Source organism: Antrostomus carolinensis, unplaced genomic scaffold (assembly GCF_000700745.2).
Source record: "Antrostomus carolinensis isolate BGI_N321 unplaced genomic scaffold, ASM70074v2 scaffold29848, whole genome shotgun sequence".
NCBI classification, from domain to species: domain Eukaryota; kingdom Metazoa; phylum Chordata; class Aves; order Caprimulgiformes; family Caprimulgidae; genus Antrostomus; species Antrostomus carolinensis.
Genome location: NW_010335469.1, coordinates 27,649 through 46,922, shown reverse-complemented (window position 1 = coordinate 46,922; position 19,274 = coordinate 27,649). Strand labels below are relative to the sequence as shown.

General features: G+C 33.8%; 1 protein-coding gene across 1 annotated transcript in view; it reads right to left on the bottom strand.

Annotated features, from left to right (window-relative positions):
• Positions 1–2,896: 2,896 nt before the first annotated feature.
• The window catches only part of LOC104530084 (centrosomal protein of 170 kDa-like), a gene marked incomplete at its 3' end in the record, with an annotated part of 23,737 nt that continues 7,359 nt past the window's right edge, over positions 2,897–19,274 (bottom strand). Inside the window, exons 3-8 of the mRNA XM_010174565.1 lie at positions 15,945–16,023; positions 15,277–15,335; positions 14,993–15,155; positions 12,701–12,835; positions 6,089–6,565; positions 2,897–3,537 (exon numbers count right to left, since the gene is read on the bottom strand). Coding sequence (XP_010172867.1) covers positions 2,897–3,537; positions 6,089–6,565; positions 12,701–12,835; positions 14,993–15,155; positions 15,277–15,335; positions 15,945–16,023 — 1,554 coding nt within the window. The remainder of the gene's footprint in view (positions 3,538–6,088; positions 6,566–12,700; positions 12,836–14,992; positions 15,156–15,276; positions 15,336–15,944; positions 16,024–19,274) is intronic.

The following is a 19,274-nucleotide window of genomic DNA, read 5'->3' as shown; positions in this document are numbered from 1 at the left end:
ATGGATTGAGGTTTGATTTTGGTACTTTTTTCCAAGTTTTACTTCTGGTTGGGAATCGGAATGTTGAATTTGAAATCTAAATAAATTATTTATCAGGAGATTTAAATTAATATAACATAATTGAAGAAAACAATTTTGGGACCAAAGAAAACTTTATCTAAGCACAATGTTTCCATATGCATATGAGCTGCTATAATATTCTAGATTCCCTGGTTAGCTAGGCTGATTAGAATTGAAACACACATACAGCCTCTATTCTGTTCCTTCCCTTCCTACAAATGCGTAGAAGGGTTTAACTCTGATATAGTAAGTTCTACAAAGTATTTCCATTCAGAAATACCCTGGAAATAAATTGGCAGAAGAAAAACAATAAAAAACCCTACACAAAAAAAAAGAAGGACTTCTCTAAGAAAACCCTTGAAGAGCTTGCAAAAAACTGATTGAGTTGCTTTTTATTTATTGCAATAGCTTCAAAGTATTCAATATGCCAAACACATCCAGAACTATTTGCACATTCATTTATTAAAATTTATTACTTATAGTATTTTGATTTATTGAAAAAAGGAAACTCATTAGCCTGATAATTTGCAGCCTTTTTATATCAACAAAAAGGAAGATGAACTGCAGAAACATAATTTTGAATTCTTTCATCCACGGACAGACTTATATTTCCTGTGGCCAAGGATTCTTTTTTAACCTGATATGACTGCTGAGAACAACTTCCTTCTAACAGAACAAATTTGGTTCAATTGAGCAGGCATTGTAACTGCTCAGAAAAAGGACTGAGTTGCCAACAAAGAAAGAGACGTTACACTGGAATTATTGATAAAATGCATACCAATAATTCTCTTAAATCCTCAATAAAGCAGCGGAGCAATCAACAGGATAACAAACATCCTTGCACTTATCCACCTTCAGCAAAGGAATAGAATCCACAGCATTAGCAATTGAAAATAGGAGAGAAGCAAAGCTGAGCTCAGTTGGAGGAAGAAATTCTGGCTTTCATTTGGTTTTGATTTTCTTCACTGTCTGTTTTTCTGCACTTCATAAAAATAACATACTTCTTTCATATTACCAAATCAAATAAGAGTTGCTCGGCAGCACTCTTTGAACTGGGTGTAAAATACACTGTTCATAATACTTCAGTACAGATACTAAGGGAAAAAGTATCAGAAGACCTCAAAGAAAAAACATCTCTGCTTTATTTCTTACTAAATCTTTAATTTCTAGCAGTGACACTTTTTAGGTTAGCATAAGAGGTATTTAGGATATCCAAAAGCTTTTTATACAACACTAAGAATATTAACCAGTACTTTACTACCATCCCTAATACTTATACTCACTTCCTATTCCTGAATCTTTCCTGTAACAGAAGAGATTTGTTTCAAACAAAAAACTGACTGCAGATATCCTGATCAGATATTAAAGACCAGAAATAACTTAAAATCTTATTAAGAATTAGATGGTATTAACATTCTTATAAAGTATATAAATCATCTATTTCCAAATGTTTTTATTTTTTCTGGTTTTCAAATAAGCCCTATTGCACAACTATACTCAGCAAAAACAAGACTCACACATTTTCTGATGTAATTTAATTTAAGAATTATAACTAAAGAATTAAATGTAGATATTTGTAGTCACTAAGTCAAAGCAATGATGTCCTTCAATATTCACTTGCTTCATTTGGAAAGCCTGTAAGTTCTCAGAAGTTCTTTGAATACTGACTTAAAGAAGTCAAAAGTCTCCTTTTCAGAATCCGTAAGAGGTGAAACTGTTATCTTTATGATTTTATTGAAGGCAATTCTCTTTATTTTAATCCTCCCCTCCCAAATGCTCCATAAACACCTTTTATAAAATAAAACAATCTATAATAAAATTTCCCATTTCCCCACTACATCAGCATTTTTCTACAAAATCAAAACAGTGAAGATAGCTTGTCCTTAAAAAAATATTTTTCAGCATTTAGCCAAAATTCATTCTAAATGTATTAATGTATTTGTTTTGCTCTGGAAAATTTTCAGACACACAAAATCAATCCTTAGATAATTCTGTAAGAAGTAAGCAACAAATTTCCTGTTAAATTGGTCAAAACATTGCCTAGATTTTGATGCCAGAATTCTACCACAACAGATTGGTTAGGAAAACACAACAGTAAAAACAACAACAAAAAATCCTCTTCAAGGGTCAGTTAAGTAAAATGATTAAACACAGATTCTCCCACCAATATCTTCCTGTTGAATCCAGAGAAAGAGTTAGCTGCAGTTATTTAACTGTAAATATGAGTTGTATTGTTATTTATATTGTTACCAAGAAGCAAAAGTTACTTGGTCATTCTAAGTCTTCTAAGCCTAATGAAGCACATGCCTATAAACAAACTACAAAAATGACACTGCTATCATATACACACTTTTGGAAAATGAAAGCGTTCTTATACTTACTCTTTACAATGAATGCTGAAATTTAAGATACTGTTAATGAATATACTTCTTCATATGTATAGAAAACATTTACAATCTATTTATATATGATGATTTGGATGGAACCAATTTATATACTGAAAACTACAGAGACTATAGGACAGGTGACTATTTCCACAGGGACATAGTGGAAAAAATACCAGTTAATTGAATTCTGTTGACTAGTATTCTTACAATACTTAAATACTTTGAAAACGCATTAAAACTACCAAACTAAAAGAACAGCAGTATCAAATAGAAGTAATTTTTAGCCAAATGCCTAATGCTGCTTTTATGACATTCCCTATTTCATCATTATAGACTGGCTTAAAAACTTGTATTATTGCAGTAGCTTTAGTAAGTAGAACTGAAGTGGTAGACTGTTGCCCACACATCACATACTACTTTAACATCAGCATATATTTTAGGTTTCTCACCTTGTCAATCATTTTACGGGCCTCCATTTCTTCAGAATTGGGATTTTCCAACTCAATAGTGTAAGTACCTTTGTCACTCTGGTCATCCTCATTGTCCTTTTCAGTAGCAGCAGAAATATGTTGGCTTTTCAACTTTTTGTCCATTTCCTGGTTCTGATTAGGCCTATGGCCAAGGCTTCCTGAACTCCTTAACAATGCAGCTTGTAAGACAGGTAATGCAGCAGAGGGTTCTTCTGATTTTTGTTTTAGAAGTTTTGCATGAACACCATGTACTGCTCTGTGATGCAATGAGCCAGCTTGCACAGATGAAGGGACTGCTTTCTCTCCTGACGTAGGTTTCACTCTTTCAGTTCGTGCGTGAGGTGTTGGAGATTCTGGGCACAGAGCTCCAACATTCTGAGAAAAAGAGTAAGAACGTCTCTTTCGAGGATGGTCTTCATCAAAAAACTCAATCATAAAAGCAGTTTGACTCAAACCAGCTTGCTCTGGCTGCTTTTCTGTGGAATGGACTTTCTGGTGTGACTTTTTCAGCTCTGTATGATGATGCCTTAAGTGTTCTTCAAGTGCTGCCCGCTTACTGTAATGCCGGTGTGCACCAGCATTTTCTGAATCACTTTGCGTACCATCATCATGTTTATTCCCTACAAGCAAAGTAAAAGAATATACAGCACAATGAAACAAACAAAAAAAATCCAACAGCCTAAAACATATAGAAGAAATTGGCAAACTAAGAAAGAATGAATTTCGGATTGGTTTTCTGTTTAGACTCCAAAAGCTACCAGCACGTGGCTCTGCAAATTTTGTACAGCTTCTAGTAATGCAATCAACTTCCTATGAGTGAAACAATGAAACATTCCATAACCTGATCAGTAACAGCAGTGCATCTGAATTACCCTTTTCACCCATATTCTCATCTGTGAATACTTACCAGTATTTTGCCAGCTGTACTATAGTATGCTTCCTAATTACATTCATTTTGTTACACAGACAGTTGATTACAACTGACTACTGAAACACTGTAGGCAGGGTTAAGAGGAAAAAGAAAAACCTTAATAGGTCTTTCGGTAGCTGAAAATACCTATTGAGAGCCACAGTTCACATTGCTGGATTCCTCACACATTTACAACAGTTTATCATGAGAAATGTCTACTGAAAATTGGAATTAATTCTTTATTACTCTTTCCAAGACATATGATGAGTTTTTCCATCATTTACTCCCCTCAGCATCTGATATATGCACGTAAAATGGTTGTTATTAGTTCCACAAACTACCTTGAGATCTATGAATAAGGATCATGTAATTAATAAATTGTATATATGCCTATAAATATACTTTGTAATGATACCTGAAAATGCATAGATGGCTGGATATTCATACACAGTAAGTCACATTTAACACAGAGCAACTGTACGTACAGTGAAAGTGTCTGCATTTTTAAGTTTTAGCTCAGTTCCTGAGAAGGAATAGTTTTACCTTCTTTAAACTCTTTTCAGGTCTTACTGATGTATACACAGAATGTAGACTTTATTCTTTTTTATTCTCAAGAGGATAGCTTTTTAAGGTTTTCTCACCTGCATAGTGAGCATACGCAGCTACTCTTCAGTTAAACAGTAAACACACATTTCAAAATATTACTTATACTAATAGCACTGAATATACAACTGAAATCTGAACTTACATTCCTGTTTGCTACTTATTTGTACAGTGCTTAAGAAAACGATGTGATGGTTCATATACTTGTAAATAATTACAATAAATATCAACATCACAGTGAAAGTCATATAATTTCAGCAGTGCGACTTCAGTACAGGATATTGTAAGAAAAAGCTGAGCAGAAAAAAGAATTATTTTTTTTTTTAATAAATCAAACTTTCAAAGTGGCTAGGTATATTCTCTATGATTTTAAAAAATACAAAGACAAACATCACAGAAGATGAGAAAATTTAGATATTTATTATCGCCATATGCACCTCATAACTTACACCTCTCAGATGAAGATTTATCAAACTTTGAGCAGTTTCTGCCAGGAAAAGGTTAAGGCCTTGTAAACAAAGCCTTTCCTATTTATCAAAGTTACATGGCTAATGCTTTAAAGAATGTTCATGAATATCACACAGTATCATGAAGACCAAAGAATGCTTTGTGATACACTCTAGAAGAAATAGTATGTTACGTACTTGATGCTAGCACATGGATATAATTCTGTTTTCAGAATTTTAATTTTAGCTTAATATGGAAGAGTCAGCCTTAAAAAGCAGACTTTTGATCAGTAAGACAAAGCACATTGTATCCAGTCCCAGCTGGTTTAAGAGCTAGACATGACAATGTTGCAGAATCAAGAAAACAGGAATGGAAGTTAACCTGCTGAAATTAAAAACAGGAGAGCTAGAAAAAGTTCTTCAGAAGTTTTCATTCTGAAAATTTGTACATCAGTGGAAGCTTCATCTGAACATCAGAGCTACTTTCTTCTCTATTCTGCTCAGTAGCATCCGAAAGAAATTACACTTTTCACACTTAACATTCGATTTAATTTTATTTGAAGTATCACTGTCTGAAGTAAATTAACATGTATAATCTCGTGGAGCTCCATTCAACAGCAGCATTCTTATAAATACAATATTCTGCAGGTTTAGTATAAAAAATGCATCTCTGGGTCTATTTCAGATTCCTGACTCAAACCTGACTCCATCATATATGATAATTTAAGCAGAATAACTACAGGATGTGCTCTTTGCCATAAATTATTTTCTTAGACTACATGAATATTCATAGAACATATGCTAATGAAGGAGTTGCTAAAAGCATTATTTGAACTTCAGAGCTTTGATTCTAAAAAGCAATTCAGTTTTTTATAGTTACACATGGGAAAAAGTGAAATATATAAAATTTAACTAAGGTTTGGTTTATTTCCTTTTCCCTTTCAAGATCAATGTTTTAAATACCTGATGTTTTCAACTGTACTGGAATAGCTCCAATGAGTATACTTATTGTAAGATGATTTAGGATTTGGTTTTCTATCCTCTTTTTAAGACTTCATACTCAAATAAAATTTCCCCACACAGATCCTTGCACGTGTGTGGAGTATTTGCGGTTTCAAATGAACTCCACAAGGGCTCAGGGATCCACTCACTGGATGCTGGTGAGGGATCACTGCTTTCAGAAATAATCATAGCTGGAATTATTCACTTTACCTTTCAGTCTCTTCAAGTACACTGGAACATCGCTCTTAATACTTTTGGAATCCTCCTCTGTTGGTTCCCATATCATTCTAGGAGGATTGTTCTGTGCTAGCCAATCTGCTACTTTGCTCTCTGCGGCCATCATAACTGTTTGAAGCCCAGGCAGGTCCTGACCATTGGAGGAAGAAGGTTTTTTTGACTTGTGACGCTGTTCCGATGTGAATTTTGTCACGTGATCTTTGATTGTTACTTTTCCTGGAGTGTTGTCATCAAATTCAATGGTAAAGGAAGCATGCCCTGCACCTGCTGCATGGGAGCTTTGGGTGTCCTTTGTTGGAATTTCATGAATAGTGCTCTCTGCTACCTGTGAAGTTTGCTGGAATTCTTTTGTAGGGATTTCAAAATAACTCGGCTCCCTACAGAAAGGATAAAGTTCTTCACTTGCAGTTGCAGATTGCTCCTCAGCTTGCTTGGCATCTGTGCTGCATCCTATTAAGAAAAATAAGAAACATTTCACAGCACTTCAGGTTCTTCAAGAAGTTTCTGAACTCCTGTAAAGGCCACTTGAGTAATTTCTGGAATAAACAGGAAGACTGTGAAGAAGATTGAACAACCTAGTTCTGGAAAAATAATTCCAGAATTGCATATAAAAAGTATTACTGAAAAGACAGCATGAGCTTTGGCTGTAAAGAGTGTACAGTGGCAAAAATCTCACTTAGAATTTGTCAACAGAAATGTACATTCTGAAAAGTTCCCTTTCTGAAAAAACTTATGCCAGTAGACAAACAATATAGAATTCATCTATTTTACTGATGCAAAGGTCATTTTAAAAAGTTCCTGTGTTTAGACAGAAAATACATAGAAATAAACAAAAGTCACACTTCGCAGCTAGTAGATTTCAGGTAAACTACCATTACCCTCTGTTTCATCCAGCTAACAAGCTGGAATGGATCAAGCTCTAGTATAATCTAGAGCCAGGATCCTTACAGTATGCAACTCTCTCATTACTCTCATTACTCTCTCTCTACTCTCATTAAACAGGAGAGTAGTCCACTTGGGAGTCAGTTCATATGTACCTTTATTTTTCCCCTCTGGTTCTATTCAGAGCTTCAAGCCTACAATTCCATGCAATTCCCATAACCAATAACTAAGATACAAAATACAGTATTCCATGTTCCTTCAAAAGATAACTAGCTAATACAGAAATATTTCTACTTTTGGGCCACACAATAAACAATATTTCTCAGTAAATATGAAATAAATGGTTCATCACCATCTTTTGAAAAGTGTAAGATTGTAGCCAAACTGCATGAGACGTATGGTAGGCTTAGGATGAGGGGGATCTATAACAGCTTATCCACGTTGGCGGCCAATTGAATAAAAAAAATTTTCCCTGTGAAACCTGTCTGCACCAAGTTTAACATTTGAAATCAACTGATTATTTTACAGTGATATGCACAGTATTTTATTCTAATATTTTTTATTAAACAGATGCTATAATATCATTTGAATCTAAATTGTGATAGAGAGAGTTTAATCAAAAGAAGTGAGACTACAACTAAACTGCAAATTTTTCTAAACTAGAAAAATTCAGAGAAATTATATAATGGAAAATATATGAAGTACAAGTTAATATCAATTACTCAAAAATCCTGTTTTCAAGCCTGAAGTACTTGCATTTTTAGAAGAGTTAACCTAGATCCTGATCTGAACCACCTCTTGGAATTTTTCACCCAAATGCTAACTGCAAGTCCTTACAGCTTTCTAAATGTTACAAAGAGTGATCTATAAAACAGCCTTACCTTTGAAATCCTATTATAAAAAGCCATCTGCCAAGATGAAGGAAATTATGTATCAGACTAAATACAGATAGCTTTAAGAGAAAATCTTCAAGCTAATACTGAAGATAGTGGTCACCACAGCTCTACAATTTTTAAATAGAACAAGCATAGTATCTGTACAGCAAAAAAGGTAATTGTGTGGAATCAAAAGTGCATTTGGGGAAAATGAGGGGACGGATGGGTTGTAAACTGCAATCTTCAGAAACTGAGGAGGTTTCTGAACTGGCAAGAGTGAAAGGAAAGGGGCTGAAAGAACCAAAAGGAGCCCTTAATCTACAAAAGTCTAGAGCTACAAAAGACAACTGTGTCACAGCTTCTACAAGGCAAGCAACAACTAGCTGCTACAGAGGTGTAGTGAGACTATTAATGAAACAATGAGTCTAGGAGAGACTAAGAGGGAAACTACGTAATACTTGGGAAATCATAGGCTTAACCAAATGGAGATTCAGGGATATTCTTTCCCAGAATAATCTCAGAGATGATAATCAGAAAAGTAACATTCACTTTGACATCAGCAGATTCGATTACATTTTCTAGGATTTTTTGGTTTTTAAAGTTTTATTTCTTAACTCACACACACACACACAAATAGTCAGAATCTTAAAGTTTTACTTGGCAACCTGGACAAGAAATGTCATAGGTGTTCTGTGCTATTCAACACAATCTATCAGATATGGAAGAAATTGCCTGTGTATATGAATATATTTCCATCTGCAAAGATAGAATGAAGCCTCAGAAAATATTTTGCACTGTCTTGAGATTTTTTTAGAAATGTTTTTTTCTGCCTTCAAAATACAATTTTAAGAATAAAACTTGTAAAAGTATTAAACAAGATCTTTGTCTTCTTTGTCTTTTAATGTTGTCTTAACCTGTCTTATGGAATAATATCAAAATTACTCTCTCTAAATGTGTGTGCAATCTCCTACACGCACTGATTATACTGGAATTTCTAAAATAACAGCCTGCTTTACCTTAAAGGGACGCTTAATGTCTTAAATGTAAGGAACATGTAATCTGATATATTGTTATTCAATGCAGGAATTAAAAATTACTTCAAGCCAAATGGAAAAAAATCATTTCAGATTCTAAAAGCCTGTTTAAAAGTTGACTGCTATATTTTCTTAGATTTCTGGTAAAGGCATTAATGATGTAAAATTCTACAACCACTACTGAGATCAGCAGAGAATGCAGTTTTTGATTTTCCAGGAAGTGAGTGTGTACTACATGGCAATAATAATATTAATAACAGGTAAGTTGAACAATTGCAGCACAGATACAAAGTCACATCATAGGTGCATATGCAACTGTTCATTTTAATACAGACCAGCAGAGCTACAGATCATTAAGTCAGAGCGATATGCAAGTCTGAAAAAAGCAGAAAGTCTTTTTTCTTTTTAAAGTTTTCCAGGCTATTCTGCTCTGTTTGCAAATAATTTCTATTAGTGAGTTTCCATTAAGATACAAACACAGTAACACTGAAATAATCTTATTAACTTGAGACTGTAAAGACTAATTGTGTATAGTTGGCTTAGCAGAAACAAATCTCCCATTTCAATCTCCTCATTAAACCTTGCTCCATCTGTTATAATTCATGCTTTCTTTTCCATTCAGTGAATAATCATGTACCAAATCATTAAAGCATGAAGTAGATACTTCATAGGATTAGTTTGTTAAAATGATACCATGCTTTAGCAATTTGAGTTACTGAACAAAAAGTTTAAGAACTTACTTACGTACCCGAATCCACTTGCAACGTAGTTACTTTTAGGCAGTTTGCATTAAGAAGTGTGCTCCAAATTGGTGTTTTAAATACTTAATGCTATTTAGCCCATGAAAGATGAAATAATTGCATCTCTTTTGAACATTTTTTATTAAAGAAGAAAATACACACAAACTTGTTGAAAATTAACTTAATGTTTTCATGGAATGTAATTGTAGGCCAAAAGGGCCTGAAAAGCTTACATCTTTATTTTATAATTGTATGAAAACATTCAGGATATTTTTTTGCACGCTTCTACGCAGACATAGTTAGTGTTCTGAGACAGAGGAAAAGTATCCATATAGGCAAATGTCAACTCTTATCTGCTCTGTCTTCTCAGGCTCTCTGCTAACACTACTAAAAATATCAACAGTCAAAAACCAGACTAGTAAAACAAACAACTAATGCCTACTCAGAGATTAAGTGATCAAGATAAATAAATCACTTGTCTATACAAGGGATTTTAGTTCCACATCCTCCCAAATTAAACTGTGTTGCAAAAATGTCAGGTTTTGTTTTTTCCCCAGCAGTGTCTTTCTACAACATTTCACATAAGCTTTTGTTTAGTATGTTCTGATTGAAACTGAATTCCGTTCTTGCAGATTTATTAGTCTGTCAGTTTGAGGAAAGAGAACTATTCCTACACTCTACTTAGATTAGTTCTATTCATAGGAGATAAATTAATGATTAAACAACACCACAAACAGAAGGGATTTCTAACATATGTTGCACATTTTGAAAAAAATAAATGTTGTACTTGCTAAGAAGGCTCTGGGTCCAAATTTTTTTATATATATACATATTTATATATATATATGGAAAACAAACAAACAGAATCAGTTAAACACTGTAGAAAATATTAGTCCATTTTCTCTATTCATCATTCACCTAATGATGACTTCACAAAGACAAAGCATGTAAAAAATATCCCCCTTACTGAAGTTCTGTCTAGAACAAACTTATTTTTGTCTACTAATGAAAAAGACTGCACTTCCTTGATTAGTTTGAGAGGAAGTTGGAATCCTACTTTTCTTTGAACTCAGGAACTAAGACAGAAACACTGATCTCTTTCTGAAAAAATCTCTTGGTAAAATAAATATATGAGCATGTAGACCATTTGATGCAATAATGCTTCTGAAAAAGCAATTTAAAAATATGAAAAAATAAGAATTGGCATGTTATTAAGTAGAAGCTGGAACCTGGTGTCATAACTTGGTAATGGCATGACATCAAAACTACAGACATCAGGATATTACTTTGTAATGATCCTATACTTAATGAAGGCAAATCACGTGCATGTTTTTTTAAATTAAAACAATGTAGATAGATACACACGAGTATAAAAAGCTTGATGAATTTGTATTTTTGTTTTATTAATTTGCTACAAACATTGGCATCTAAGCAATAAAAACACAGATACTAGAGACTTTACCATCCCTGTTTTGGCATATACAGCAAGATAGAGAGTCACAGGTTTCATAGCCAATAATTAATGCTTCCTGTAATTTGGAAAGTAAGGAGAATCATGTGGGTAGCAAGTTTATCAATGGCATGACTCGAAGACAAGGACTTAATGCTTTTTCCTTGTAACTGATGATATACACGCTTTTCCTTTTTGTTAAAAAAATTGGAAGTGGAACAACATTTAATAGTCATTGTCTCTCATTATCATTTTCATTAGGGACAAAATTTGTTTTCCTGAGGAATGCTTAAAAGTGTTTGAAAAACATATTTCTAGACTAGATTTGAACTGTAGAATTAGAGATTACTAATGTAGGATATTAAACCTGTACTTAAAAAGCCTCCACAGGAGCATACAATAGCATAATCTACTCATGCTGAATACGGTAATTTTTCAACAAAAAAACCAAACAACCAAGAAAGTGTTATATAACTGTACTGCATTATGATGCAGTTCTTTTATATGCAAAGTTAAGTTGCATAAAAGCTGTTACTAATTTTTTTAACTTGTTTTCACTTGTTTTTTTTCTACTAGTCCAAATCTCAAGCGATTTACTTTAACGTCTGAGTTGTAACAACTTTAGACTAATGTGAAAAGGTCATTACAGGCTATGACAAAAAGTTAGCTCCAAAGACGTTAACTTCATCACACTGACGTTAGTTTAGTTTGATTTTACATGTTTTTAGAGTTTACCCCAACTCCCGCAAAACAGCATTCCCTGATAACCAAGGCAACTACTACTACAGGAAGAGAGAAATTCCCACCTCAGTTAAAGCACTTTAAAAAACCCACAAATTTAAAACTGTTGGGGCTTAAATGAATGTCTAGACAGCTAAACAAACATGTTTGTATTTTGTCCTAATTAAGTTTTAAGGGTGCTCTCTTTATTAGAATAGCAGTCACTTTATTTACATGCCTGATGATAGATTTAGAAGCCTAATAATAGACACTGAGATTTAAGTTTTGGCAATACATACTGTGTATAGACAAGCTAACAAAAAAAAAAATCTGTATTATGAGGAAATAAACATTACCAGTTTGACTTTAGACTACATAAATCTTTACTGCAAGAACTATGAAATGTAATTTCCACTAATGCAGCATTATTGAATTGCAGGAGAGAATGTTAGCACAGATCACCTTATATAACTAAAAGTTGAATACAAAAATAATATAGCACCATTTATTTTCAGAAATTATTTTGATAAAATATCCCCATGCAATCTCCAATTTTCAGCATATAAAATGACAGATATGGATTAACTTGATAAGTCATAGTGGTTCAGGTAACATTATTTTCTACATTTACTGATAAATTCTATTATCTACTAGAATATATAGTATATATATTCTGCTGCTACAATGTATGTGAAATCGGTCTTTGGAAATGCACAGTTTATCACAGATCAAATTTTTTAAACTAACTTAATTTTAATAGGCTTTAACCTATGCAAACTATCTATGACACTTCCAGACATTAGTATCGGTTTAGTTCCCTGGTTAAGAACATGTGTACTTTACTAAAGAACACAACTTCTAGGAAAATAAGACAACAAACTTACCTGAAGCCCCTGTCTCATGCATTTTTTCTTCATGCTTGCTATCTGGTTTACAACCACTTTTTTCATCGGCTTCATCATCACCCCACCAGGCTGGCTGTCCATACAAAGGTGTCCCACGAGGCATGGCAGAAAGATCTATAAAGTCAGCCCAAAGCAGAGGAAATTACTTTTCTGTTTTGTTGTGATATTTAGGTTGAAACAACATGAAGAGAGAATCATTTGCTTGGATCGTTTCTCCTGGAAGCTGAAGTGAACTGGTTGCGTGCATTTGCTGAAATACAAAACAAACTTGGAAGCTGGATAACTGATCCGAGTTCTAAATATAAAAGCTTACTAATGACCTGATCAAAACTTCTGGCACAAACGCTTATGCAAAGGCAGCTGACATCTCTTATTGTTACCCTGATATATCTGTAAACGTTACTTTCTGCTTTCAGTTTGAAATCATCAGCACAGCAGTGCATTCCTAAAAGCTGTTCACTGCTATTTCTGTGAGAAGATTCTCACTTTTACCCACATTGACCTTTCAATGAAATCTGAACTCACAGCATGAAAAACTGATCAAATTTTGCAACGTTACCAAGGTTCCAAATTGCTGACAGCTCCTACAGTGATGAAAGTTACCTTGGGTAAAACAATAATGAGCGCAACCTTTTTTTTTTTTTTTAAAAAAAGGCAATAGTTAAATTACAGTACAATTAAAACCGCTATTTTTTATATAGGATGTATACACATGATTAGACACATTTAAACATAAAGAATAATTAGAAAAAACACACTGCTATAATTAAGACTTCTACCTTGATGATAAATTGAGTGGATTAGTTTTGACCCGATCTATTGGAAGAATACTTCACCTTACTGAGATTTTGCTATTCTAGTATCATACAGATGTTTCAGTTGTTTTGAAGATACTTTAAACAATTTTTATATAAAATAACACGATCTGTTCAAATCCATCTTAGCTTGACTGTTACTTTGCCTATCATGAATTTCATCATTTTTATTCAGTGTTTTATTCACTGCCATTCTAATGATGATACATAATTTCATAGCCAGGGCAAAATGATTTGAAGTTTAATTTCATAGTTTCAATATGATTTGAAGATAGTAAGTATTTCTTTTTTTAAACAGCATTACACTTTAGTCAACAATGAATTGTTTTAAAAAACTTGATAGCTGATGCTTGTGTAATTAGTAATAGTGAACAGTTATGCATATATACAGCAACAATCAGAGAATCAATCCCTAAAAAAGCTGCTGAGAGTTGTACTCAAATATAAATCCCTATCATTAACTTTGACTGTTATTTTTGGAAGAGTAAAGAGAAAAATGGAAGATGAGGATAAAAAAAACCCGCTGTGGCACTTTATGAAAATTTAAAAGGACCTCAACGCTGAAAAGCCATATTGAATAGGAACCGTGAAATACTGAACAGGCTTTATGTATCCTTACTAGGATGCTAGTCAGCCAACAAAACAAACAGATTCGTTACACCACAGATTCCCATGTGTGGGGAAGAGTACTCTTTGAAGTGTCTTCCAGAAAAATGGATTAAACCTAAATAAAACTGTATAGCCTTGACCTAAGGAGTCAGATGTAGTCAGCTCCATATTAAGGAAGTAACAATACCTGTTTCCTTTCTCATTCTTGTTGTTATCTCCTGTAGTTACAGGAAACACAGCAAGTGTTAAGACAAACAATAAACTGTAACAAACCTCACACTGAAGTTAAGACACTCGCAGCAGAGTCACCATGGCACATTACATAAATATGAAATGATGCAGAAACAAGATCAACACTAGTTTCTACAGATTTTTAAACCTCAACAGAACACTTACATTCTACCCTGATGCATCTAACAATGAATGTTAATATCTATAAAACAAACAAACAAACTCCCACCTGATTAAAAGGAGGAAAAAAAGGCACACTTAACAATGATGGTGGTAAAAAGTACAAACTGTTCCTGAACTAATACTTTCAGTTAAACTGCAAAAAATATCACACTTTCCTGCCACTAGTGCTGAAAATTTGTGATTTTGGGAAAGAGAAATGCAAAAATCTGATAAATGTTGATTGAACATCCCTTTTAGAGTTTTCTTAACAAGTGGCTACTACACTAAAAAGGGCAGAAATTAAATTCTGAAAGTTATTAATTACACTTCAAGTATGTTTAAAATCTCACATATGTGGAGTTTTTACTATCTATATAATTCCACAAGCAGCCTAACAAAGCAAATAAATATCCTTTCCAAGTCTGTGTGCTTCTGCAGCAAAAATGAACCTTACCCATTGATTTCTCTTCAGATTTCAGTGCTTCCGGAGTTTTGTGCTGCACTTCTGCTGTGGAGTCTGTTACCTTGGACTCCGAGCTTTTGGAGCTGGTTTGCTTCGACCCTTCTGCCTCTGAAGATTTTTGGGATAACTGGAGCTGACTTGTGAATTTTTCATGCTACATAACATTAGAGAAAAAACAAAACAAACAAACCACACTCAAAGAGGGAAGAAGCCTCCTATGTTACCAACAACTACACAGTGACAGAACATCATCTAGGAACTGCACATTGTTTTACCTTAAGTGCTTCTTCAGGGACTCTCATCTCTCCCCTGACGACAGTAAAAAGGTTAGTATGTAGGAAATGCTAAGGAAAATAGTGGGAAGATTTCTCAATTCACAAATGGATTTTATAGAAAAGCAGCAGTTCTGTAGCCTATTCTGCCATTGGAGTGGTGACACTTGTACAAATATGTCACTATCAGGATTAATATGTACTATCATACTCATCTATGCAAATACACAATAGAATTATTTACTATTTTTAAATGGAACATTGAGTAGATAACTTTTATTACAACATTAAGGTATCCTTTTTTCATTCAGTTTTTTGCTGAGTAATTACTTGTAATCTTCTCTATTTGTATACAAATCTCATATGATACAAATATTTGTGTATTTGACACCAAGAAAAGTAATGTTTCTTAGCAACGCACTAGGTTTTAAATCATAACTTGAAGTTGAGGTTTCTTGTGATGAGAAACAGTGAAATGTACTTTATCCAACAGTTCTCACCAATATTCTAAACCCGGCAATTTTCTCTAAAATAGGCATTTTTGTAGTAGTGATAGAAATAAATATTTCAAAGTTGCTTCTCAAAGAGTGTGAGAAACTTTCATTTAACACAACCATAATTTTAGCAAGAAAACTGTGGCAGGGCATTGTGCATTTTTATGACAAGGATATCATATCCAAATCTCAATTTATCTTCTAACTTCAGAGTGATGTATGTCTGTTCTGGAATCCTCACGTCATTCACAAATGTCTACAGAAATAAATTAGGATAGAAAGAGATACTGTTAAATTCCAAAATAATAAAATGACAAATCACTTAACTAATTTTATAAGAAAAGTTTTTAGCACTGCAAATTATCTACTAGTGATTCACTAGGGAATTAAATTATAAGCTCAAACTGCCACCAGCTTCACAAAATACTTCAAAATAAAAGTTAAACACCAGTCACTAACCAGGCTGCTGACATCACACTGGCCTTGAAAAGTTTCTTACAAGTTTAATCTTGTAGTAGCAGATACTGAATGGCTGATTAATGTTCCTTCAGATTAGCACCTCCACTCATTATTTTTCTTGTAGCTTGCTTTTACAATCCTAGTTAGCTGTCAGAATTGATTTATCATCACATTTGTACAGAATTTAATACTGGATATGAGAGTTCTGAGGTAGCTTATAATTTCTAAACTTTGTCAAGGAATTTAAAGGAAAAATAGACCAAGTTAATGCATCCAAGTAGCTCAAACAGCAGCGATAAAGAATCCAGTATATTGTGACTCTTGAAAGAGTAGATATAACAACATTTGTAAGCAGAAATAAATTATTATACCAGCTAGCAGCAGCAAAGCAGAGCAAATTCTGTAGCCTTGACAATACCTTTTGAAAATTCAGTTACTGTAGAATAAGTAATCCTCTCTTTCATGATATGACTGTTGGAAACACAGTTGGAAAAATCACACAAGCTTTCAGTGATTTGGAGAAAGATTTATGTAGCTGAAAGTTTGCCCAATTTCACCAGCCATATCAGTCGGCTGTTAGAGGCAGTACAATTACCAATCACTCCAATTCCGAGGTCCAGATTAAAGAGTGAAAACTAGCAAGGAATTTGCAAAAACACGCTAGTATAATTTCAAGAGAACATCTGAGATACATACAATGACTAATTACAGGGGAAGCAAAGAAGAATAATAATACATGTTCAAGTCAAAATGGGTCGCAGAGACGTAATTTAGAAGAGTTGGAAAATAATTTAATCTCTGTAGGAAAAAAAAAATAATTGAACATAAATAGGGCTTGAAGTTAGATTAAGTCTTAAAGAAAATTCTAGAAAATTCTAGACTGATTTACAGCCTTAGGAAGGCAAGTTGTCAGCATCAAGCAAACCGCCCAGGTTACATCAGTACGACCAGAAGTTGTTATGTGGTGATTTCTGATAGCAGAAATCAAGGATGCTAACATGCTAAGGCAGGAGCGAGTGTCGGGAACCGAGAGCAGTGTTCTCACAACTTGCCCTTTTGCCGTTGGAGGGGATGCTTAAACCTTCAGGCAGTCTTCTCCCAGAACCTGCCACCTCCCATTTTGACCCTTCTGTTCATCACAAGTCATACCACTGCTCTTAGAACTTTCCAAATTAGGTTGAATCTCTTAACTGTGAAAGTGAATTGTTTCTTAAACTGAATTTGTTACCCTCAGAGAAAACTCCATATTGTGTCAGTATCTTCTAAATTCACTCAGTGACAAAGAAATATAAAAGGGTGAAGACATGTTTTGTCTAGCAGAACAGAATATTGAGCTTTTGATTACAAAAACTAGATATCAGGCTACAAAGAAAAAAGAAAACTGTAAATGTAACTCTGCATAATATTTAAGACACTTTCAAAGTCACAGATCCTTGAAGAATCTTTCTACAGTGTGAGCTGCTAATAAACTTCCACACGGCATCTTGCCTTAAACTATTCCTCAAGGCTCAATTCAAATCTGCATTACGAAGCTAAAATTTATATTCTTAAGTTCCTCTCCCCCACATTCTCCCCTAGCTTTCTTCAAATCTTCCCTCTCCTTTTACCTGAAAAGAATGTAGCATCTTCCTTGTAAGAAATATGAATCATTAGCTATATGTGAAAAGTCTCTAGTTCCTTAGTGCTACTTCCTTCACCTTCTTTTAAAATCCAAAACCAAGCCTTAATTTAGGGCAAATTCAAGACACATAAAATATTTATGGATTAGCTTGTATGAGACTGCTGCATCATTTTATGAATTATTTATCAGGTGCATCTGTTCCCATATCTTCAAAAAATTTACAGCTTCTTTCCCGTTTTCACTTTACCTAATAACTACATGTTAATACTACAGATAGATTAAATACTCAGAGTACCTTTCTGAATCACATTTACTAGTTGTTTGTGCTAGTTTTGAGGACTCGGAATATCACAACCCCAAAGGATCATCCGACTTCAAACTCAAGAATTCTACAACAACAGGTACATGTTTCTAAGGAATGCAGCAGCTGAAACTTGCCAATTTTTAAGCATTTTGAAGTTACAGACACACACACACAAACAAAATTAGACTTGAATAATTTTGTAAGCCAAAAATCTGAATCTTTGAACACTTGTGTTGCTCGTCTAAATGTAGTATTAGATGAAGTCTAGAAAGACAGAAACAATGTCCTTTCCCAAAACAGTAAAGGGGTCTTCTGTTTTATTTTCTTTCTCTAAATGAAAATAATGTTTACTTTATTATTTAAAAAATTGCTTACCTCCTTCATAGAAAATGTATTCCATAAGAAATAAAAATTAAAGGTACAACTATTTACTAGCTTGTAAGCATGAAACTTTGAGTGGTGTTTAATGCATATTTATTCCTCTTTAACATTGTGCAAGTCTAGAGCAAAAAACCCTGTGAAGAATATGCTCAAGGCTTGAATTTTAGTGAATCACCAAACTTTAGGCCGCCTTATGGACATTTATGTATTATGTATGTACGCATTTTTCCACTCAGGTCAGTGTTCTGAAATTCATGTGCATGCAGTATACTTAACCCAGAGAACTATGAAGGCAGCGTGTGCAGCCTACAGACCTCCTCATGACTGAAGTGATGGCATACAACAACCAAGGCTCAGTTGCTTTGCCACTGGAGTTTTAAAATCGCACTACAGGCTTTGGGATGCAAGACAAAGCTTGAAAAACTAGTTACTATGTAAATAAGGAATCCTGTTTCCCCTTTAAATTACTCTACACACATTTTTATATATTCACATGACTTCAAAAACTTTATTCTTCAAACAGTGAGAGTCTTCTCTCTTTAAGCCTTCACAAAATTTGCTGAGCATTTTGCAATCCAGTCCTAAAACATCTGTGCGAAAGGACTTCACTATCCTGTAAATATCCCTGAGAAGAATGTTATTCAACAGAACCATGGATATTTGATAATCTTTCTGTTATCTTTTTGAGGTCACAAGTCAAAGGAGAAAATACAGTTGATACCGTTGGAATAACAGATCATAT